This window comes from Ictalurus punctatus, chromosome 4 (assembly GCF_001660625.3).
Source record: "Ictalurus punctatus breed USDA103 chromosome 4, Coco_2.0, whole genome shotgun sequence".
NCBI classification, from domain to species: domain Eukaryota; kingdom Metazoa; phylum Chordata; class Actinopteri; order Siluriformes; family Ictaluridae; genus Ictalurus; species Ictalurus punctatus.
This window is the reverse complement of record NC_071284.1, coordinates 6,543,155-6,568,046: the sequence shown is the minus strand read 5'-3', so window position 1 is coordinate 6,568,046 and position 24,892 is coordinate 6,543,155. Positions and strand designations below refer to the sequence as shown.

At 41.5% G+C, this 24,892-nt stretch overlaps 2 protein-coding genes and 1 long non-coding RNA gene across 11 annotated transcripts in view; 1 reads left to right on the top strand and 2 right to left on the bottom strand.

Annotated features, from left to right (window-relative positions):
- Window positions 1–848, bottom strand: part of capn12 (calpain 12) — a 37,327-nt gene extending 36,479 nt beyond the window's left edge. For 3 of the 6 annotated variants that reach the window (XR_006981519.2, XR_008393854.1, XR_008393853.1), the window contains exon 1: window positions 514–848. Coding sequence is in view for 2 of the 6 variants with exons in the window: in XM_017466328.3 (XP_017321817.3) it covers window positions 514–711 (198 nt within the window). In the remaining 4 variants the exon portion in view is untranslated. The remainder of the gene's footprint in view (window positions 1–513) is intronic. The other 3 variants (XM_017466328.3, XM_053677877.1, XR_008393855.1) reach the window with 2 other exon arrangements.
- A 5,427-nt stretch (window positions 849–6,275) lies between these two features.
- Window positions 6,276–12,559, top strand: LOC124626756 (uncharacterized). 4 transcript variants are annotated; one of them, XR_008393852.1, is made up of 4 exons: window positions 6,276–6,416; window positions 6,945–7,093; window positions 7,400–11,290; window positions 11,386–12,559. It is a non-coding gene; the product is annotated as an uncharacterized LOC124626756 (long non-coding RNA). The 4 variants fall into 4 exon arrangements; XR_008393849.1 differs by lacking the exon at window positions 6,276–6,416 and adding an exon at window positions 6,423–6,758; XR_008393851.1 differs by lacking the exon at window positions 6,276–6,416 and having other exon boundaries at window positions 6,423–7,093; window positions 10,953–11,290.
- Window positions 12,560–13,001: 442 nt separating this feature from the next.
- znf296 (zinc finger protein 296) lies at window positions 13,002–24,605 on the bottom strand. The gene is made up of 3 exons (XM_047154744.2): window positions 24,318–24,605; window positions 20,690–20,995; window positions 13,002–16,206 (listed from the first exon to the last, which is right to left on the bottom strand). The coding sequence occupies exons 1-3, from the start codon at window positions 24,367–24,369 to the stop codon at window positions 14,654–14,656; spliced, it is 1,911 nt and encodes a 636-aa protein (XP_047010700.1). The 5' UTR covers window positions 24,370–24,605; the 3' UTR covers window positions 13,002–14,653.
- Between the last annotated feature and the right edge of the window lie 287 nt (window positions 24,606–24,892).

The window sequence follows — 24,892 nt, the reverse complement described above, 5'->3', positions numbered from 1 at the left end:
TAGCTTTAGTATATATCATTTACATAGAAGGGTGTATGCAGCTAATTAAGTAAGCTAATTACAAATATGTACCTTTTTCAAAAGGTGTGCAATATCCACATATCCAGGTCAAACATGTATACATATCAAGCGTAGAAAAGACAAGTGTGCCACCCCAGCAACAAGGAACTGTACACATTAGTGCCTCTTTTTTTCTGAGCGTGTATGTAGGACTCAGCTGGGCTCTCCTGCTCGAAAATAATGGCACCAACCCAGTTACTCATATACTAATTCAGCAGTTAGTGAATCACTCTGGTCTTTTCAAACCACCATCCCATCCTTAGTTTTGTGTCCAGGTCAAGCACACCTAGGCGAGATTACATAAAAGACCCTACCGGGTAAAAACTTGTTATAGCACCTAATATGGGTTTCCAAAGAATTCAGATCCTGAGACAATGCAAGAACCAGTAGGATATAATATGCTGTTGGATACCTTGTGCAGATGTGCAGATGTGCAAATGTGCAGATGGATACCTTAGGTCTAAGCCACTTGATGGCCATTTTGGGGTCTGGATCTGCCGGCATGCCGATGGAGTTCTGATCAGCAGTAAAGCTCGGGTCCACGAAGAGTTTTCCGGACTGGAGACACTCATCGCGCAGAGACACGAAGTCCTGATTCTTAAACTTCATCGGATTGGTAATGGAGCCCGGATCGGAGGCGCTGTCCGACATGTCTCAGCAGGAGCTCAGTCAGCTAGATCTAGGTTAAGCTCAAAGTTTTGAGTAAATTTAAGGGGAGAAGTTTGTAGAAGTTTAAGTATCTCACCCTGCCTCTGGTGTCCGCCCAGCTCTGTGCAGTAGCCTATTGATATTGAAATCCGCCTAGCGCGCAAAAGTGCCATAAGCGCACCAATTCATTCAGTCAATTTACCATTTACAAGATAGCAGAGCAGAAAACAGCCATAAATATACATCACTGTGCAAAAGTCAGTAAACAAAGTCACCAACCTTTACTTAAAAAAAAAAAAAAATCATCAGTAGTCTCAGGTACACATTGGGAGCAGTTTTATAAGGGAAAGTGGTGTAATATGTAATATGTTATTTTCTTTACTGGCATGCAAACATTTTTCTACAACATTTAATAATAATTACTATTATTTTGTTGTTGTTGTTGTTGTTGTTGTTGTTGTTGTTGTTTGGACATTTAAAATGTTTTTGTACTGACTCTATAAAGCAGAAGTCATAAAAATAAATATTTTATTAAACAACAACAAAAAAAATAGTATAGCAAAGACGTTTGAATAGTACTGTAAATGGTCAAAAATAAATGCGATTATTTTTTGTTTAGTTTGAAACAAAAAGGAGTGTATATATATATATATATATATATATATATATATATATATATATATATATATATATATATATATATATATATATATTTTTTTTTTTAAATCTTTTGGCGAAAATAAGATCCGGGAGATCCGGGAGTAGCAAACCAAACATGACTTTATTAATTGCACAGTCTAAAGAGGAGTAGGGCAGGTTTTCATTTCACTGCAAGTTATATACTGTATATAATTGTGTATGGGACAATTCAAATCTTGAATCTTGAAAAATGTTGACTTTTCTAATAAATTGTTATCCTTTATACCTTTTATAACCTTTTGGTTTTTCCCTCCAGTAAAGTTTTTTAAATGTCATCATTTTTAATTTATTCAACTTCAACCACTTCAGATTTCCATTCTTTAAAATATTGGACAGAGTATGACACAAGTCCACCACTAGATGTCAGCACACTGTTAAAATCTGTAGCATCCCGTCCACAATAACTGTCACGGCCGTCCATCCATCCATCTTCTATACTGCTTATCCTTCTTCAGGGTCACGGGGAAACCTGGAGCCTATCCCAGGGAGCATGGGGCACAAGGTGAGGTACGCCTTGGACAGGGTGCCAATCCATCGCAGGGCACACTCACATACACATTCCCACACCCATTCATACACTACGGACACTTTGGACATGTCCATCAGCCTACCATGCAGGTCTTTGGACTGGGGGAGAAAACCAGAGCACCCGGAGGAAACCCCCACAGCACGGGGAGAACATGCAAACTCCTCACACACAGGGTAACTGTCTGTTGTTTGTTTGTGAAATTTATTATTATAATTTATTATTATTATATTATTATTATTATTATTATTATTATTATTATTATTATTATTATTATTATTATTATTATTGATATAGATACAGAATGCATTTATATAATAAAACAATCAGAACTGAGTTTAGCCTGATCTCACTGCAGACCAGGGAAACCAGAAAAAACACAAACAAAAACAAACAAACAAAAACCCATAGAGACTTCCCAAAGTCAAAGACTGCTCAATATGGTGCTAAATTATTTAACTGAAGACCTAAACTCAGTGTCAGATACTTAGGAGGCAATGATGGGTCTTCAAGACCGACCACAATTAATTGGATTTAATTAACTGGATTGACACACAAGAGTTTGCCCTGTCAGTTTGAGATTTCAAGGACAAACATATGTAATTGGGAGACAGATCTAAATGTGCCTAATCATCCCAATTGAACTCTATTATTGCTCTCTCTATTATCTCTGTATGGCCTTTTGAATTAAGGGATTACTCAGGGAATTGTGCAGCAGGACGACAAAGGTCGTTGAACCACCCCTGACACTCCTTCAGGACTCCACTACACCAATGACCTCATGACCTTCAGGCTGGGGACACCGCACCAGCATCAATTACTGCCTGTAGGTTCCCAGGCCAGGAAAGGGTGATTGGAGATCAGATACTAAATGGAGACTTCCTGGTCTTGTTTGTTTGACCATCACATCACATTCCCCTTTCCTCAACCCTCTTTGTCCCATGCTACAGCATTTCACTTTCGCCCAGAAAGGAATGGCAAAACATCTTCACGATTCTAATGATTATAATGTAAATAAGTCCGGTCACTATGAGTTGCTACTGCTAGGCTTTTCCATGCATTCTCTAAAGACTTGTGTCGTATTGTTTGCCCTTGAAAACTGCACAGTTTAGACTTTCACTACATAGTTTAGACTTTAACTTGAACTTTCATAGTTCATTCAGGTTATCAGTTAAATCTAGAGCCATTCACAAGCTCTAATGAATGACCTGCTATTTAAACAAAAATAATAATAAAAGAAACTTTTGTAATAGTTATGCTACTTTGTGGTTCCTTTAAAACAATTGTTCACTGGGGAAAAAAAATAGTTTACTCAATTTATTTGGTGTAGTGGGAAATTGAGTAAAGACATTTTTCTGCCAGCGGTTTGCTTCTTTAGTTTTATGTAGGCCTAAGTATGTTTGCTTTTAGTTAATGTAGCTCATAGGCATGTAACCGGATATGAATGTATTATTTGGAATGAACAGATAACATGTTTTAAACAGATATAAATACAGATCAAAAGCTTACATCAGGTTGAGATGAAGATTGAGATCCTGTGGCACATAACAAAAAAGTCATGTCAGATATGAAGCTTATGGGTGCAAGTGAACCTTGACCCTTGAGTCAGCGTATGATGCATTTACAGTGTGCGTTCATCCCAAGTAACAGCCTGGTCAGGGCTATAGTGATTTTAATTAGACTACTAAATTCATTAGAAAATGTTCTAAGTACAAAGATAATAACTGCGTTAACTGGATTAAAAAACCCTAAACAATTACCATTCACAACCAATTATTCAATTACATTTAAACTGATTTATATAGCACTTTGAACAATGACCTTGTCAAAAAATGGCTTCACAAAGAAACCAGAAATGAACATTTCAATTTATTATGTACATTTTTCACAAATGTATTAATTTATGAACTGGAGTGGTGTAACTGAGGTTGAGGAACAGTCAGAGCCAGAATTCACATAGTTTGTAATGTTACACCTGTTGACACACACACACACACACACACACACACACACACACACACACACACACACACACACACACACACACACACACACACACACACACACACACACACACACACACACACACACACACACACACACACACACACACACACACAATATATTCTGGTAAAAACCATTGCATTATGAATGCAGTGGCAGTGGCATAGGGAAGTAGTTAAAGGCTCTGGGTTACTGATCAGAAGGTCAGGAGTTCAAGCCCCAGTACTGCCAAGTGCCAAGCTACCACCATTGGGCCCTTGGGTAAGGCTCTTAACGCTCAGTTGTATAAATGAGATAAATGTAAGTCGCTCTGGATAAGGGCATCTGCCAAATGCCATATATGTAAAATGAATATCATATGAGTGATACCTGTTAAGTCTCCTTATGAAAATTAATTTTAGTTTACTATGGTTTAAAAAAAAATGATATTACCATGATTTAACTGTGGTGCTTCATGGTAATTATAGGTGGTATATCATATATATTAGATCACAATACTACCATGGCTTTACTATTATGTTTCATAGAAGTATTATTAGATTTTACTATGATGCTGCCACGGTGTTACTATGGTAACAACTCTTCTGTTGTTCTTCTGAACATAACATGGTTTTTATGGTTTCACTATGCTTCTTATGTTAACTGTTATGTAGTCTTATGACACTATCATAGTTGCTATATGTTTGAAGACGTACATTATATACCCAAAAAGTTTGTGGAGGCCTGACCATCACACTCACTCATATGTGTTCCTTCCCCAAACTGCTGCCACAAATTTGGAAGCCCACAATGGTCTACAATGTCTTTGTATGTTGTAGCATTATAATTTTCCTTCACTGGAACTAAGAGGCCCAAACATGTTCTAGCATGACAATGCCCCTATGCACAAAGTGAAGTCCATGAAGACATGGTGTGCCAAGGTTGGAGTGGAAAAACCCAAGTATCCTGCACAGAGCCCTGAACTCAACTCCACTCAACACCTTTGGGATGAACTGGAACGCCAACTGTGCTTCCGACCTGACATCAGCGACTGATCTCACTAATGATCTTGTGGCTAAATGAGAAAATCTCCACAGCCATGCTTCCCAGAAGAGTGGAGGTTTTTAGAACAACAAAGTTAATTTATAAAGCGTGTTTACATACAGTTGCAACAAGACAATAGACACAGGCATCCACTTTATATAACCAAAAAGGTAAGATATACAACTATTTGTTGATTTAACAGTGGAAGCAGACCTAATGTCCAGCGGTAAGCTGTTCCATAGCCTCGGGGTAGTGACTGCAAAGACATGGTCACTCTTCAGTCTTAGTTGGGTTTGTGGAACAACCAAATCTTAGAGACCTGGGAGCAGAATGCAGTCTCGGTATATCAGTGATGTAGGCAGGTGCAAGTTCCTGAAGGCCTTTACAAACTAGCAGAACTGTATCCATGCTAAAGAGGAATTATTAACAAATATATGTAAAGCGCATATATATATATATATATATACATATATATATATATATATATATATATATATATATATATATATATATATATATGCGCTTTGTATGTCAAGATGAGAGTAAATTCTGTCCAGGGTATGAAATTAAATGGAACAAATCGTTTGATTTTAGCAAGTTGAAAGAAGTTGCTCTTGACAGAGTTGATTTGATGATCAAATCTGATGTCAACATCCGAAATGACCCCCTACGTTCCTGACATGAAGGTACAATATACTCTGAAAGTGGTCACAGGATATTTCTGAACAAACAATAGTTGACTCATACATAAGTAATGCTTGCTCAACAACAACAACAACAACAACAACCACAAATTCAACAATTTAAAAAATAAAACTTTATTCGTCCATCTATCCTTTTTCTGTACCTCTTATTCTACACAGGGTTGCAGGAATCCTGGAGCATATATATATATATATATATATATATATATATATATATATATATATATATATATATATATATATATATATATTTGCGGAAGTATAAGGTGCATGTATAAGCTCTAAGGGTTCACCACAGGAATCAATGAAGAACGCTAAGTTTTCCAGATCTAACATTTTTTTTTTTTATTAGAAAGAGTGTATATCATACAATAAATCGTAGCTATCAAACTCTTTCTTTCATATTTCCTTTAAAGATTAGTCAATTGAAATGTGCTGATGCCACTTTGATCAAAGTAGTAGTAATAAATATGAGTATGAATAAAACATAAAATATAGTTATGCCAGTATGATATCTGAAAGAGCTTTAACGGCAGTTTAACCGGTTCTGTTGTCCCACTTGAGCGAGGCCCCCTACTGAAAAGGCTGCTTCCTTCCTGCAACGTGGAGAGCTATAACTCACCAGTGCCGGTTAGTGCTATAGGGCAGGTCATGGCATGTGGGCATAGCTGCGGTCTGTGTGCTCTGTATTGAGGCAAGGCTAGTTGAACCAGTCTGTCCGTCCATTGCTGGGAACCAGGAGTGAGTTATGTGTAAGTGTGTGTGTGTGTGTGTGTGTGTGTGTGTGATGATAGATTTGGAGGGCACCATATGCTGTGCGAACATATTTTGTTGTTTTTGTCACTTCCTCTCTGCAGGATAACAGTTCTTTTTTGTTGAGGTTGTAAAGGAGTAACACCTAATGCTAAGGTGTGTGGTGAATGTGGAAAGGTGTGAGGGTTTCATTTAGGCAGTTTTTTTGATCAATTTTGTGTATGATGTTCTGGTGAAAGTTGTTTGCTCTGGCTTAAGCCTTTTGTGTCGCTGTGACAATCTTGCAAGAGGTGCAAAGGCTTGTTCTCACCTTCGCAGCGATGTATCTGGCGGCACAAATCGTGAGTGAAATCATGATTTTAGTTTGTGAGAAAACATGTTGGTGTCGGCAGGGAAGCAGGATGTGTGTCAAGGACCTCGAAGAGTTCATGAATATGCAAATGTCATAGTATCAAAGCAATGCTCAATTGTTAATGACAAATCTCAGGATTTTGTGAAACAGCTCGATTTTTCAACTTGACTTCTAGTTGATGTTCAGTTACCTGTAAATGGTCCACGTGGAGAGCTCCACAAAGCAGCGTAGCGTTTGACCACACCATGTGCGGCCCCTTAGGAATGCAAGCATCTTGGAGTGCAAGCCGCAACAGGTTTAACCCACATCGCCCTGTCATCTGTGGTAAGAATGAATCATTGTATAAATCCAGATCTGCCTTTATCTCTACGCCTCTGCGGCGTGGTTGTCTATGTGTAGTCCAGCGTTAGGCAGCTGGACCGTTGTGTTTCACTCCCGTGGGGAGAAGGAGGGTAATTTTAGGCTTCAGATTTCTCTCTGTGGTCTCGGTAAAGAACCAGGGTGGGATTTCAGGTTTTGGGATGAAGGATAAAAAAGCATTAGAGAACCTTTCTGTGGTTTAGCCCTTTAACAGGTCCTTCCTTTGCTTTCCCTCTTTCCTTCTCCTCTCTTGCATCATTCTCTTCTCAGTCCCTGTCACAGGAGAACAAAGAGGGATGACGAAAGCAACAACGGACATTGATGCATCGTTAAGAAATGCAATTAAGAATGTTTCATTTCTGTTTTTTTTTTTTTTTTTTTTTTTAAATCTGATGTAAGGACATAAATCGGAGTGTGCATTTCAGCTAGCATTAAAGATCATCCGTCACATTTGTTTAGTCACAGAAAGTGCTGTGCATGCAGATCTGAGCACAAGCTTTGGTGTAATTTAATCATTTTGAGCTCTTAATTACACACCCATACTGATCTGATGGAACCCCATGTCACTGTGTGCATTATTTGTTATTGAAATGGCTCGAGTACATTGAGCTCAGCAGCAGCAGGTCAGCGAGCTTTAATTACAGTATGAATTATTATGAGTATTATTTATTAGATTGCCAATGTGAGCACAGATGTACCATGATAAACACCTAGTATATGCCGTATTGCTGGTACATCTGGTACCTCTGGTACATCTACCATATACAGTGCCCTCCCCTGATATTGGCACCTTATAAGCAAAGAAGGCTGTGACAAATTGTCTTTATTGTTTAACCTTTTATTTAAAAAAAAATCCCAAAATTCTCTGCTCTCATGGATATCAGACAATTGCAAACAAAAAAACAGGTTATTTAAAAAAAAAAATAAATCTTTGTTAAATATAGGTGTGCAACAATTATTGGCACTCTTTTAGTCAGTACTTTGTGCTATGTCCATTTGCCAAGATAACAGCTCTGAGTCTTCTCCTATAATGCCTGGTGAGGTTGGAGAATACATGGCAAGAGATCTGAGACCGTTCATCCACACAGAATCTCTCCAGATCCTTCACATTTCGAGGTGACACTGGAGTACTCTCCTCTTCAGTTCACCCCACGGGTTTTCAATGGGTTTCAAGTCAGGGGACTGGGATGGCCATGGCAGGATCTTGATTTTCTGGTCAGTAAACCATTTTTGTGTTGATTTTGATGTATGTTTTGGATCATTGTCCTACTGAAAGATCCAACCATGGCCCATTTTAAGCTTTCTGACAGATGCAGTTAGGTTTTCATTTAATATCTGTTGATATTTGATAGAGTCCATGATGCCATGTATCCTAACAAAATGTCCAGGTCCTCTGGCAGAAAAACAGCCCCGAAACATTAGAGCCACCACCATATTTAACCGTGGGCATGAGGTACTTTCCCATATGGCTACCTCTCCGTGTGCACAAAAACCACCTCTGGTGTTTATTACCAAAAAGCTCTATTTTGGTTTCATCTGACCATAGAACCTGATCCCATTTGAAGTTCCAGTAGTGTCTGGCAAACTGAAGACGCTCTTGAGTTTGTTTTTGGATGAGCGTATCGGCTTTTTTCTTGAAACCCTTCCAAACAACTTGTGGTGATGTAGGTTACTTCAGATTGTAGTTTTGGAGACGTTCTGACCCCAAGACACAACTAACTTCTGCAATTCTCCAGCTGTGATCCTTGGAGATTTTTTTTTATATGTAACATCTGTTATTTCACATACTGTATCTATTATTTCCTCTTATAAGATTAAAATAAACCATTCAATTAAAGATTATTAAACCTATTTCTAGACATTTTTCAAATGAATTTCAAGCTTGAAATAGTCTTCTTCTGTTGGCAGATGACTGAGCTAATTTGCTAAGCAATTATTTGTAGAAAGAAGCAAAGTGATCTGCCAATAGAATAAGAAATGTAAAAAATTTATATTAGTAAAAACATTTTTAAATAATATAATATTTGGTTCAGGGTAATCTTATAACAGGAACCACTAGATAAATTTGAATAAATTTTCAATTGCTGTAATTTTTTGTAGACTGGTTGTAATTTTTAAGTCTTATGTAAAAACGGTACAGTATACACTTCAACTGCAGATGTCCGTATGTTAAGCATATATACAGTAGAGCTATACATTAAGTATGGTCTGATATTAATTTTCATAACAAGCCAATTCCCTAACCTCAACCTCTTCTTTACAGAATGTATGCTATAAAGGAAGTGTGACTTACATAACACAGTGACCAGAATTTAGGGCGATGTTTTATTGTCCAGAAAATATGGACTTAAAATACATATGTATGTATATAATTACATGTTCCTAAAGAAAATAATTTAACATGTTTTGGACTGAGAATGTATTTTGACTTGCTGTTTCAGGAAATGGTACTTTTATCCAAAGAGTCGGATCATTTTTGTTTGTAAAACCAGGCAAAATAGCATTGGGTTATTCCAACATAACTGCCTTCCTGACATTCTCTTGAAATTCAGACAACAGTGTGTGTGTGTGTGAGTGTGACCTGTACACCTGTGGAGGCCTCACCCTCCGGATCAAACAAAGGCCTGTAGACTGTGCAGTCACTCATGGGCATGTTGCTCAAAGTCCACACACACACACACATACACACACACACACACACACACACACACACACACACACACACACACACACACACACACCTACCCATACACATATACACCGACAGGTTAGTCGGGGAAGCTCAGGGCAGAGAGGTGCGGCCTTCGGATTAGTCAAAGTGACACGGGTGCTGGACGGTCTCAGCTCTGCTGAGCTTGCTGTCTCTGTGCCGGTGTTGAGATGTGGCCCAGAAAAGACAAAGGGCACCTGGGAAAGTTTGGTTTGGGGCTATCTCCATTCTCACATTCTCACATTACATTATGTAATTAGTCTGTGTGGTCACCAAATGGTGTTGTATGAACTGTGCAGCTTTCAACGGACGGTGTATGAGTGTGTGTCTGTGTGTGTGTGTGTGTGTGTGTGTGTGTACGGGTTTGGAGGGTGTTGATGGGGAAGTAGGGGTGGTGCCGGTCTCAGGATGCTCACCTGTAATTCTCCCTCCCCTGACGAGAGCCAGTGAAAGGAATTTACCTAAACTGGAGAGGTATAAATGACACGGTTTGGTGCTTGCCCAACGCCTCCCCCTCTGTAGTTGTTCTGACGCAGTGATAATTGGGCATCGGGGTGAGAGCTACATATGGTCCCTGCTACTCAGCCTCCCCCATTCCAGGCTGAAAGCTCATTAAAAAGCCTGCTTGTTAATGAACTATAGGGATCACAGAGCAGCACTATCATTAGATAGAGAATGGGTGATGGTGGTGGGGGGGATTTGGGTAAGGGGCTGGTTTGAAGATGCTGTCGTCGTGGTTTAGTCCCATTACAGAGGAGACGGACATTATTGTAACTCGCACTAGCACTCTGTCCAGATCTCTCCCACAATCCTGGGATTCTGGTTTAGTCACACCACTGTAACCTCCCATCTTGACCTATAAATAATTTAATACCCATTTCTGCCAGGCATCGCATCTCATTCTATTCTCTGAACACTTTAAAATTCAGTTCGATTGTTTTCAGAGTTTAATTTCATATATACTAGTGCATGTCAAGCTCTCTTTTTCTCTCATTGGCCATTTTATGAAGTAGGCCACTTTGTGGCCACTCCCTACTCCATCCACCAATGGAAAGAGACCACTACAAGAAGAATACTGACAAGATTATTTTTTTGGTGTGTCATTCTCATCAGAGACATGTTAGTGTAGCTGGAGCTGGAAGAAGGAGTGGATCTGGTGCAGCAGCATTGTTGGCATTCAAAGTCACTGCTGTGTTGAAGAACAGTCCACCAAACAAAAACCAGTGGTGTTGCGGTTGCAAACTGACACTGATGAAGCCCTAGAGGACAATTAACACACACTGTGCATGGTTTGTCTAATAGAGTGGGCAGTAAGAACCAGAAGGTCACTCTGATGGAACTACAGAGGTCCTGCACAAGTGGACAAATCCTAAATTTTCTAGCGATGCCAGAGAAAAAATGAAAGCTCCAGTGTGCACAGAAATGGACTAATCTAAAGAGTGGTAGCTAAGGTAATGTAATAACACATAACATATTAATAACAAATAACAAGTTTGTGATTATTATCAATCCACCCATCCATTTCTGTACCACTTATCCTACACAGGGTCACAGGGAGCCTGGAGCCTATCCCAGTGGACTTGGGGCACAAGGCAGGGGGACACCCTGGATGTCAGGTGCCAACCCATTGTAGGGCACAATCTCACACACACTACAGACAATTTGGAAATCAATCTTTGGACTGGCGGAGGAAACCCGAGTACTCAGAGCACAAGGAGAACATGCAAAGTCTGCGCACACAGGGCGGAGGTGGGATTCGAACCCCCAATCCTGAAGGTGCGAGGCAAATGTGCTAACCACTAAGCCATGATTATTATCCATTTAAGTTTCTAAAGTAGCACATTGTATGTGTACTGTACCGTTAATAAACAGTCAACTAATCTTTTGCGAATGTTCTGTGGCTCCATACAAGTTTGAACTCTTTAGCATGAATGCCAAGTGCTACATCAACAGATCATAACACATAGGCATCTTTGTAGAAAAAAAAAGTGATCAGAACCTCACACATGGTCGAAAGTTAACCTTTAGACAACAGAAACACACAGAGAAGACACGACTATGATCATCCTTGAGTGGTCTAGACGGAGCTTGGTTTTTACCCAGTTGAATGTTTCTGGAAATACCTGGAGGTTCCTCTAAACAGACTGGAGGAATATCCTTGAATTCAGGTGTGCCAAGCTCATAGCATCAGACTCAAAAAGACTGTAATTACTGCCAATACTGCTTTAACAATGCATTGAGTAAAGGGTCTGAATATTTGTTTCAAATATATCTTTCACAGATTCAGAAGGAAAAAAAATGAATGCAGTACATTTCAGAGAAAAGAGTAATGTAGGTGGATACACCGTGCATGTGTGTACAGTACCCTACAGCTGCAGAAGCACTTAACTTGCACTGCTGGTGAAGGACTTTTGTCTGAAACATCTTGATTCTCTGGTAACCTTGAGTACTTCATTGAACTTTTACTACTTATACCATGTACTAACAAGGCTATTTAAGGTCTTTGCTATGGCTCTGTTGCTTTTCCTACTTGAGTTGTATTTAGTAATGTTGACCCTGAGTGTCTCAACATGTTTTCCTGATAAATTTTTTTTTTTTAAACAAAATGTCTTTATTTATGCTAATGAATGCACACTGTTTTGTTCATATTCATAAATACGAGTGTGTGTAAATCTGAAGTGGATATATGCACTGGAGGTATATTAAATAACAAAAACAAACGTGTCGGAATACTTACTTCCCCTCACTGTATATGTATATGTATAGAAAAGAGCTGTGATTGATACGCACTCCAACGTGTTACTGCTGTTCTGAGAGGTTTTATGTAGGCATATGTAACATAATGGCCATTAAGTGTAATACAGTTAAGCAGATCTACTGTATAACTTTGAGTACAAAGTTATAATGAACTCGAACAGAAGTTGGTTCTGCTTCTACACTTAACCCGATGTTTATTATCAGTGGAAAAGTGTGCTTATTGGAATACACTCAAATACAGGTGTGGGCTTTCGGAATGACCTTTGAGTCCGAGCACAACTCAAAGGAAGTAAGGAGGGAGAAGAGCAGCTCTCCAGTCTAAACACGGATGAATTCTTGATGTATTCTCAAACAAGCAGTGGCAGGTTCCATTCCATCACACACACACACACACACACACACACACACACACACACAGACACTTTCGACTTTGCATCAGTCTTTTAATATTCACCTGCACAGGCACAGAATAACAAAATTATGTCTGCTTTACAGCGAAGGCATGTGCTTCCCATGGAATGCTGGGGGAAAATATTACACATACATAACAGATATAACTGAAATCAATACAGATGAAGCAAACAACAAAATGGAAGGTCTTCATAAATCATCATTAAGGAGGGTGAAGCTCTCTATGTACAGCGTGCTATTCCCTGAAGTGATGGACACTGTTGTGCCCAACGGCTTTTCACATTTGTCTATATTCAAATAGTCAGAACTGTATTTTTTTTATTTATTTAAAAGAAAACAGTCAAACTGTCAGACACCAATAAGCATAGAAAATAGACTAAACTTTTTCTGCATACATACAATAAGACATGTTTGAACCCATGTGTACACACACACACACACACACACACACACACACACACACACACACACACACACACACACACACACACACACACACACACACACACACACACACACACACACTCCAGGCAACAGGTCAGTGCTGCTCCCCACCCAGTCATTCCTCTGAAAGCAAGACATTTCATTTACGCACTCATACAACATGCAGCACTCACGAGAAGTCACAGGGCAAAAGACACCTTAACATTTTACGACATGCAGTTAAACAAACAGAACATTAATCTGTAAACAGAAACACAGTCCAAACAGAAAGCATACAGACACCCGTTTCTTTTCCATTATAAAATGAAGCTTTATGCATAGAAGAGCAGCTAGAGTTTTCGAGACGAGTCGGTTACAATGCACAGAATGTGGAAGCGCTGACATTTACAAAGATCCCGAAGACATTGCCATGCATGTTTGAGATGAGGAACACAGAAGTCTGTGTAATGATTGTTGATGCTCATTGCCACATACCCAAACTGTGCTGATTATAAACAGTATCCCAAAATTAAGGTCCAGTGTTTAGGACACAGATTAAGACTGTTTCCAAGTTTAAAAGGATTTTCAGTTGAAACAACCACAACAACAACAACAACAAATTTTTATAAAAAAATTCCCCATTGCCAGTATAATTCTCTCAAAAATGTTGGGGAAAGAGAGCATTACAAAATTCTCACTTTCCATGTCAATTTGACTTTAAGAGTCACTAAAATTGAGAGTGCAATTTCTTGTAATAAACAGAGCTCTTTACAAATAACCAACCTCTAAGAAACTTGGAACAAAAAAACGAATAAGAATCATGTACAGACAATCTTGATCTTTCTTGATCATTGATGCTCTAGGCTGATTCACCCGTCTTCTTTTGGGGCTGAAAAAACTATAGCCTCTATAGTCCTGGACAGACTGGACAATCACAAGTCAACTCACTCACCGTAATGAGCGCAAAACATTTCAAATATCATACATACATCCTGAATCCTTGCATGAATGGTCACAGTTGTCTACATGTAGGCACTTGATTGCAATCCGATCTAGAATAGCTGATCAATTACATAGCCCAAAAAGTGGCTCCTATTCACCAAAAGATGGGTTTGGTACCTCAGTTATTGAGGGATATATTGACCAGGGGCTGGGCAGAATCAGATCCAAGCGTCTGGTGTGCTGGTTGTGGTCAGTATGATCCCTGAAGGATTCCTCAATGTTCAGGCAGTTCTTGGAGAAAGACTCAACTCTACTTTATGGCTGGCATCTTCAGGAGTGGGTGAGACAGCACCATCAGTGGTGACCATCGTCTCGGATTCCTCTTCTTTGAGAGTTTTGGGCATTGCCACACCCTCTGTGATGGTTTGGAGTGGGGCTTCAGAGTGCTCTATGGTGGGATCATCCTCCATTTTAATGGCAAGGTTGGTGTATGCAAGAGGAGGGCTAAGAGAGTGTGTGTTCTGGCTGTAGGCTCCAACGGTGGCATGGCTAATACCATGCGTCTTCTTGAGGTGCTTCTCCAGTGTGGCGTAGACGGTAAAGGGCACAGAGCAGAGCTGACACTGGAAGGGGGCACGGGCGCCACGGGCGCCGTGGGTCTTCATATGGCGTGTCAGCTTGCTGCTCTGGGCACAGGCATAACTGCACAAACCGCAACGGTATGGCCGTTCGCCAGTGTGGCTCCTCCGATGCACAGTCAGGTTGCTACTGTTGCGGAATCGTTTGCCGCAATATTCACATGCTTCTTCTTTCTTCTTTCGACCACCAGACTGCCGTCTCTCAGTGTCCTGTTGCCAATCAGGCACCACATCCACACATTCAACCTCTGCCTCCACCTCACCGTCACGCTCAGGCCTCTTGGGAGTACAGTTTCCGCTGGCGATGCCGCTCTCACCAGTCTCTCCGCTGTCCAGTGAGCCCTCTGAAGGGCTGCCATAGGGTGAAGGATGCTGCGGCTCCACCTGCACCTCCTCATCTACCTCCGTGTGAAGTTGATAGCACCTCTGCAAACTGTGGTTGGCTCCTCTCGGCTGGGATGGCAACAGGATCAAACCTGTACCTGCAGTGTCACTTTCCTGATGCCCACCATCCCCATATCCCTGCTGAGAAAACCTGCTTGGGGCGTTTCCATCTTCTTTTGTGGTGGCAGTGACAAAATTTGGCATTCTTAAGGAGATGTCTGACAATTTTAATGAGCTTTCTGGAACTTTTCGATGGCTCCTCATGTGACGAGCTAGCTCTCCACTTTGAGCAAAGGATAGCTGGCACACAGCACAATGGTAAGGCTTCTCAGTGGCATGTGTGCGCCGATGAGCAGAAAGGCTGCGCAAGGACTGGAAATTCTGGCCACAGACCTCACAAGAGAACTTGCTTACCAATGGAGGGGTAGAGTGAGGAAAAGGAGAAGCGGCAGGTGGAGATGCAGATGGCGAGGGCACGACTCCTCCATTCCCAACACTCACCTCCGCCAGCCGCTGCAGACACATTGAGAAGTTCATGCTCTGAGGATCCTGTCCTCCTGACAAGGGGGCATGGATCTGGAGCTGATGGGAGCGGGGTAAACGTTTCAAGGTAGAGGAAGTCTGGAAGGCAGTGGCCAGTGTGGCACCCAGGTGGCGTGGATCCATCATGGCTGGTGGTTTGGGCTTTTGGTTATGATTAACCTCGACTTGGTAGAGACTCAGGGAGTGCTTGTACTGGGCGTGTTGGAGGAGAGCCCATGCACTAGGCAACTGACATTCACAAACCAGGCAGGTAAAACTGGATGGCTCATCTGCAAACAGAAATTACACGGAGATTATTTGACAAGAATTTTGGAGGGAGTACACAAGTGGTACATTGGTCAAAGTCTGAAATTGTCACTACAGAGGGTTTGCCATGTTCTTTTAAGAAATGGGGAAAATCTGAAATTCTGAAAATCTGAGTTAGCATTAAACGTATCCTAAAAGTCCAAGAACCAATCAAATTTCAACATGCAATCGCAGGTCATTCAACATCGCTTAACCTGGTGTGCAGGTTTGGGAGTATTTCTAATTTGTATTCAGACCTCCCATATTAATGGATCCTGGATTTCTTAATAAATGTAAAAATCGGAGTGCTTACATTTCTTTTTCTGTTATCTCATGCCTTTTTTGTGGAACCACCATGTCAGGAAACTTATTACAAGAACGTAGAGACCATTTTACTTGAAATTATTAAGAGCACATATTCAAATTTACACTGGAACACTGGCATACAGGTAAAAATGCAATAAAGTGAAAATGCAAATCAGGGGCCACCAGAACAGGCATGGCTAGTCCAGTAAGAAAATGACATCCCTCTCTGCCTAAGGTCATGTGTGTGAATGCATTGTGATGATGCGTGAGACAGTTTGCAGCATGAAAATGAAAGGACGTCAGCAGAAGCCGCCCATAACTCGTAGAACGTAATGTCATTTCGTTTGTGCAGGGCAGAAACAGGTTTAACGGCAAACGTGAAAAGTAGGGCATGCTACAGCCAGAGTTAGAATAGATGAAATGGTATGCATGTGTGACAGCAAGTCTTTATCCATAAAATGATGAAGGAAATTAAAATGGTGAAAAGCAAAACCGGGTGCAAAGTGTTGTCTCTGTAGGTTGGCAGAGAAACCGTGCTTAGGAAAAACGTCAGTAACCTTGCCAGGGTCAAGGCTGCTAGGTGTGCCCACAGGAGAGTGTGTCAAGTGTAAAAAGAAGGACACAGACTGAAGCTGCCATAAAAGAGGTCTGAGGATATCTTCAAATATATGGTGAGCTTTGTCTCTTTTTCTGAGAGCCACTCACCAATTAAGCAGCAAATTGCTAATTAGCGGAACGAGGCGAAACGAAGGCTTTATGCAAATGAACCCTGAGTCAGCCTGCTTGATAAATGGGGTTTTTCTGCATAAATCAAAATGGGAAACAGGATCCCAAATATTGAAGGGGGGGGGGGGGGGGGGGGGGTGCATTTAATTTTTTTTGGCTGCCAAAGGGGCTCAGGGCTGAATGGTATAAGCCTCTTTCATGTCTCCTCAAGTCAAAATCCTTCTGTATTTTATTGGGAGGGGGTTTAAGGGGTGAGAAGATTAAAAAGTGTCTCTGCCTCTGCCCTCTGTCTAAGGCTCTAGGCCTGGAGAGGAGAGAGCTTAGAGGAGAAGACATGCCTTTGAGCCTTTGGGAAGGAGGTTAAAAGGAGCGGTGGAAAAAAAAAAAGAAGCAAAAAATAAGTTTGACTTAAGAACAAAGAGAAGAAGCCCTACATGACATTAAGCAACCTAGAAAAAACATCACTTCGATGAGTGCACCTTGAAACCCTCAGTGTGAGTCCCCTTCTGCCTCCAAATCTCTCCCTTGGGTGGGTGAGACAGGGGAGGGGTGCAGGGGGGCTTTTGTCTCGAGGTCCTGGAGTGAAACACAATACCCAACCCGTCTCTCTCTCTCTCTCTCTCTCTCTCTCTCTCTCTCTCCCTCTCCCTCTCCCTCTCTTTCTCTCTCTCTCTCTCTCTCTCTCTCTCCCTCTCTTTCTCTCTCTCTCTCTCTCTCTCTCTCTCTCTCCCTCTCCCTCTCTTTCTCTCTCTCTCCCCCTCTCCTTTTTTCCTCCCTCTCCTTCACTCTTTTTGTAAGGATTCCCATTTGGCCCAGGGTAGCACTTGCATATTAAGCAGAAGCAATAACTGCTAATTAAAAATGCAGATTGGCTGGGAGCTCTAACGAGCAGCAGGCGGAATCTTCTCTCCCTTGGGAATGGAGGAAGAAAAGAGAAGGTGGGAGGGCGAGAGAGAGCGAGCGCGAGAGAGAGAAAGAGAGAGAGAGAGAAAGAGAGAGGGGATAATGAGGGCACGAGAATGAAGGAGAATGGTGAAGATAGGGTATCAATGTATTGTCTGAATGATCCATCACATGGTTACTTTAAAAACACACACACAAACTGGCCAAGGTGCTAAAATCACACACATGCACTTGTCAGAGGGACACATTACTGTTGTGGGGTAACTGACTTTTCGCTGGATGAGTCAGAGTGAAAAAACTAAATCGCATTACTGTCCCTCACTCATCCGTTCACACAGTCTTACACTTGCACACCATCTCAAAGAGACACTCAATACATCAGAATACTGAACAAACTTCTGAACTTATTCCTGCCTTGACACCTGTCCTTAGCATCAAACAAACATAAATGTGAACGAAGAAGGACTGAGCCCTGTGAAGCAGAGAGAGAGAGTGATGGTGAGAGCGAGAGAGAGAGAGAGAGAGAGAGAGAGAGAGAGAGAGAGAGAGAGAGAGAGACACACACACATGGACAGACAGAGGCAGAGCTGTCTGTCCCTTGAGCTCCACACAAAGGAAGGAAGTGCAAACATGTGCGCGTCAGTGTGCATGTGTGCGTGCGCTGTAGATAATGATCAGTCATAACCACCGAGTCCCTCGGCGAACACTTGTCACCTTTAATAAACTGCCATGTTAGCTTAGCTTAGCAGGGAAAGGTAACAGCAGCTCTCGATTTGGGTTGCTGCAGCCGAGGTGTGAGTCAAGTCACAGGAAGTCACAGTTCACTAAGCGGACAAATAAAGAGCAACGGTTGCACCTGAACAGACTAGTGACCCTGCCAGATTACTGTAGAATAAGACAAACCACATGCACGGAGCAGGATAACATTAGCTCGACACTCTGATTTCTTTTTCTTAGTAATTTCTGAGCAATGTAACTAAATGAGTGCATTGACTGGCAGGAAATCAACCAGGATTATATTAAAAAGTTCATTACTGTCATTATGCTACTCACAGTAAGACGGTGTGAAACCTGCAGACAAGGCACTAAGGATAAGTGAAATGTCTGAAGTTTGTACAAACCTCTGTGACTGGACTGCATGATTCAAGCCTAGCGAAAGAATCTCTCACGCTGGAAGGCTCAAAACAAGTTGGCCAACATCGGAGTTTGCAGAATATGCAGAATATGCAAATTCAGACCCTTCAGTTGTTCTAGAATTGACAGATTTTTATAACTCGGGTTGGTTAAGGTTGGCAAAAGAATTGATCGAAAATCGGTTCAGAAAAATTATCTAACTGACACGATGCTGCCCTTTAACTCAGATGCAGGACAGTTTTGGTGTCTGAAGTTTACTTCATTAGTTTCGTCCAAGAGCTTGGAAGCAGGTGTAAAAAATACATTTTCAAAAATCAAATAAATTAAAAAAATCCTAATTTATTCATTCATTCATTCACTTACATTAACTGCTGGAGCATAATCTGGCAACCAGTCCATCACTATGCACCACACATATACACATTCACTCACTCACTCACTCACTCACTCACACCTAGAGGCAATGGAGTATAGCCAAGGCACATACAAGTATGTTTTTTGGGAGAATGGTGAAAACCAGAGAACCCTGAGAAAAGCCAGGTGGACATGGGGAGAATATGGGAAGAACATTCGAAACTCCATACAAACAGTAACTCTTAGCCTATGCTATCCAGCTCTGTAATGTCACACAGACTTGATGTAGCTTGCAACACAAGATAAGACCTACTGTAATGTAAAAATGAACAAAACTTCACCATATAGATAAACACTGCAATGTTTTGAGGTCATCCATCTTGGACAACTGGAATAACTTTTTAGCCTTCGTACAATCTGGTATCCTTCCGCCCTCTAAATGTCAAAATCTCTCCTATTCTACAAAAGTATTTATTTACTTAAGAATAGCGTAGTGTATGATGTTGTTTTAAGCATGTATATAATGTTTAAGGGTTGAGATGGACTGCCATTTCTTGGTATTTGCATAAACCTCGTAATTGAAGTGTACAACTAAAGAAGTAAAATGTGGACAGCAAACTTGCTTTGGCTAAAATCCCCCCCCCACCAAACTACTCCTTTAAGTGCCATATTATAATTGCTGAACAGTATTGAGTGGGAGCTCACGGTGTGTATGTGTACACTACTTTGGGACTTGTGCTGTTGCATGGCCTGGCTGCGCTCTGTTTACCTGGACATCTCACCTGAGAGACCGAGCCAAGGAGATGCTCAGGTGTGCACCGCTTCCCACTTACCCCCCCGGGGTGTGTACAAATGTGCGTGTGTGTTTATGCAAGACAGTGTGTAACCATACTGCCTATCCCTTCCATACAATTAGCGTCAGCATCTCTAACTCACAGAGGCCTCAGCACCGCAGCAACGGCGATCTAATGAGACGGACTGGGGGCAAGTTCGTTAAATGGAAGGACAATGAAAGATCGACATTAATTAACACCCAGAACTCACCTGCTAGGTTAGGCTCCACCTTCACACCTGACTCTTCCTCCCAACGACTGCCTGTCATCCTCTTCAGCTCCACATAGCCTGTTTCCAGCTGCACACCGGGGCCACGTCGGAACGCATGATTGGCTGGAGACTGAGGTGTGTGGTCCAGTGGGCCAGGCCTAGTGCTGCTACATCCTCCTTGCTTGTGCTGGATGAAGGTGAGGATGTGAGCCAGAGGGAAGGCCTGACCACACTGACCGCATGTCAGTAAATCGCTGCCTCCAGGAGAGCAGGGTGGGCTCGAATTCACGCTAGGCTCTGGGGCATCTGAAGGAGAGATCACAAGCACAAATACAGGTTTATGGGGGATTTTTTTTCTCCCGTCATCTTACACGCAACCTTATCGGCTTAATGGTTCATGGTTGCTAATACCAGAAACCTAGACAGGAACTGAATGCCTCCGTTTCTTCGGCCACGGAACTTGCCCCCTATTTCCCTTGGCATCGTCACCTTCAGTCTTCATGACTCACAAATTGGTGCATCAGTTTTAACCAGACTACACAGCTGCATCACTTCAAAAATTAACAGCTGATTGTAATCCAGGTGTCTTTGTATTGGTCTAATTATTCGTAGTAATGGTTTATTATTCTTTACTATTATTCAGAAATGTTATTCAGTTTTGATTCGTCACTGCGCATTTTCTCTTTCATACTTTCACAATTTCATGTTTACAGTCTTCGCCCCATCAAGCTTCTCTGTGCTGTCAAGGCACATTTATCAGAAATGCTCCCGAGTCCTGCCCAAAACGAACTTCTTGGCTATTTGCAGTCTGTCCATCAAACAAGGCAGAAGGGAAAGAGGAAGCAGTAACAGGTAAAATCACACCTTCGTAAGTTACTTCTAGCTACCTGGCTGGGTGATATGGCAAAACTGCTTGAAGACATGAGGCATCACAATATTTAGAAGTTTAAATTTGCAATGAATAAGGAGAACGAGGAAAATTATTTGATTGGACATAAGCATTTATTATTCTTTACCAGTTACCTAATTATCTGGTATTATAATATTGACCCACAATACTCTCAGAAAATTGCACTGTGACCCAATTTATCCTGATATTGTGATCATATAGTTGCCCAACACTATAGGTGAAGTGCTGGAGTGGTGTACAGATATTTCTGTTGCAACTTGTGGGACGTCTGAAGTGCCTCATAACTGCTAATATGAAAAAATGTTTCAAAAACGCTTCCAAAACATGTTTGGAAGAGAGTATAAAATAGGCTTTATTTCTAGTAAAGGAGGCGTGGCTTGTATGCCTGTCATTCCAGGTAAAAGAAGCATGGCTTTCCATGTCTGTCATCGACAAAAATGGAGCCGTGGCTTTTGTGCCTGTCAGTCGTCGTAAATGAGGTGTGTCTTCTATGCCTGTCAGTCACACCAAAGTGGTGTGGCTTCCTACTCCTCAAAGTGAACACCACCCATCAACAGCCAGAACGAGCTGTTACCACAATAGTGATCACACTCTTGTTGTATGTTATTGTATCAATATCAAAATAGCCCTATGTTGATCATATTGAATTGTTGCCTGCTCTAAATGCATCGACTCTACTGGACATGGTCAAGTGACCAAATGATCATTTCCACTATAAAATAGGTCAATAAAGTACTTAAGATCTTTCAACAAACAACTGCTGTCTCTCTCACCTCACAGTCACATGTATACCCCTGAAGCTCTAAATGACCCGCCTAACCAATCTATCAAATAGACCTTCACTTGCTTGTTTGTGTCAGGCTTTCTAACGAAGTGTTACTTTCACTTCTCTACAGCCCCGTGGAGCGTGCTTATCTGGCACCCTCAGTCGGACACTGTCTGGTCAGCAGATGCTGGCCACTTCCTGTGTCTCTGCCACTCGGCTTGCTTTCAGACAGGAAACACTCTCACTCAGCTACTGCGCACAGCGACGACACCAACTGCTTCAACTCGTTGACACTTTACACACAACACACGCTCGGGTCGCTTCTCGCAAGTTTCATGCAAGCTTTCATGCGACATTATTAATTTGTCACAAGAGCCAGCAGTTGGACCGACTGTGAGACATTGTAAATAGGACTACACGGACAACCAGTAATTGGAAAGTTACAGAAGTTAGTGAGCAGAGAAGTCAGAATACTAGACTGAAATACAGGTCTACAGTTAACTGCTGACGATGCGGGCTAGGACTGTTGGAACCCTTGGTGGTGATGATAAGCAAGAAATCTAATTGAAATGAGGTGAATAAATAAACCTCCGCGTTGCCCAGTCTTGCGACATGCTGTGAGCACAATATTTACAATCTTCTAAAAATAACTCTCTTCTCAGTAAGAGGAACATCTCTTATCTCTGTGCTTGATGGAGGATGGTTCTTGCAGGTGACATTTAAGCAGTGATCCTCCATCTAGCACCTCTGGACATGATGCCCCTGCTAGTGCCCACTACAGGCACAGACAACACCAAGGATGGGCAGGACCGCATTCGTGGTTACCCAGAAATGTCACCTTTCCTGTTTCTGCTGCTGCTTTTGCGCACTAGGCGCGGCTGCACCGTCCTGCGGTCAGGTAAAGGCGCGCAAGGTTGCCAGATTGACCTCGATTCCACGGCGGTCTATTTTTCTCGCATTACATTGCGGAACATGTATAGCAGACACAGTTGAACAGAGGTACCGTGTTGACTGCTTTGGAGTGAAGCTAGACTTGTTTTTTTAAAAAAACGGTTAGGTCTAAAAAACGTAGATTGGCGGATTCAATCTGGCAACCTTGCACCTCTAGTTAGGGGGTGGGTGGGGGTGAGAACTTGGCAGTCAATCAATGTTTTTGTACTGAACATTTTTTTAAAAATTAGTTTCAGACTAACTGACAAACATTTTTGATTGCTGGCTCTTATTCCTGACAGTGTTTTATCAACACAACCACATCCAAATTAAAGCGTGTTTATAAAAAGCACTGACTCAGTGCCTCCTTGTGTCTTTCCTGGGGTGAGAATAATAAATATTTAAAATGCACCACAGTCTACACAAGGCTCCAAAAATAATATATAATGAGATTTAATAACACTTAAATGAATTACCACACATAGAGAGAGAGAGAAAGGAAAAAATGTGAAAGTCGGGAAGATGCAATAAGGAAGTAAAGTGGCGTTGCGCGGCGTGTTGGGTCTCCAACCTGGACGAGAAGTGACCAAGGTAGTCCAAATGATCCACAATAATGATCAGAAGTACGAGTTCTAGCCTAGAGAAGATAGACTCACTTCAACAATCCTAAAACAGTCAAGGGGTCAGCTTTTGTCCAGCTTTTTGACACTTGTCATGTGTGCATATAAAATCATAAGAGAGAAGAAGAAATCCCTCTTTAACACAAGGTTGTGTTTTAATATAACCTGTAGGAATTACAGTGATTACAGCATGTAGACTATGAGACTTATTTTTACTATTGATGGCTGAATAGAAAACCGCATAGTAGGTCACAAAAATAGCACGTCAACTATGCCACACTGCGTGTTTACAATTGTAGTCTACAGGTTTTTGCATCGTGCACGTGTCCACCACTGGTGGCGATTCAGATATACGTGTAGTAGTGTGCGGTTTGAGACGTGGCCCAAGTTTTCCAAGCTTACCTTGAATCACGCTCAGGTGTTGCGGTCGGCTCCCAAGTTTGCGCCTGGACATGATCAGCTTTTTTTTTTTTTTTTTTGTGCACAACTCCCCGGCTTTTAGTCGGTGTTAAATACCTATACGAAGTCCTGAATGAGTGAACACAACGGGTTCAAACGGTTTCATAAAACAAATACAGAAACAAACAAACGAAGGAAAATACACAGTCGGCTTCTGGATTTATCTCCGCCGGTTGTGGTCACGGTCGCAGCCTTCTGCCCGTCAGTGTTCAAGTTCAGGCAGCTAGTCACCAAAAGAGGAGGCGGGGTTACTAATTATCATACGCCACGCCCAATCATGCTTCTCCAAACAGTAACCACGCCCCCTAGACCCTTGCTATAGCCTACGTTTGTCTAACTGTATACACTGTATATTAAATCAGAATCAGGGGCGTTGGAATAACGGAGCATCTTAAATCTTTGTGGTATAGGTTTTGCTTTTATATTATAATTGAAGATAATCATACAGTCAGACTTAATCTAACAGAGGCAGAATAAACAAGACAAAAGTTTGGACTTAAAAAAAAAAATATTGAGAG

Coding starts and splice junctions, on each gene's coding strand:
- znf296 (XM_047154744.2), bottom strand. CDS start 24,369: ATGTCCAGGCGCAAACTTGGGAGCCGACCGCAACACCTGAGCGTGATT. Junction 20,996..24,317: donor ACACCTGAGCGTGATTCAAG/GTAAGCTTGGAA, acceptor TCTCTCCTTCAG/ATGCCCCAGAGCCTAGCGTG. Junction 16,207..20,689: donor GGTGGAGCCTAACCTAGCAG/GTGAGTTCTGGG, acceptor TTCTGTTTGCAG/ATGAGCCATCCAGTTTTACC.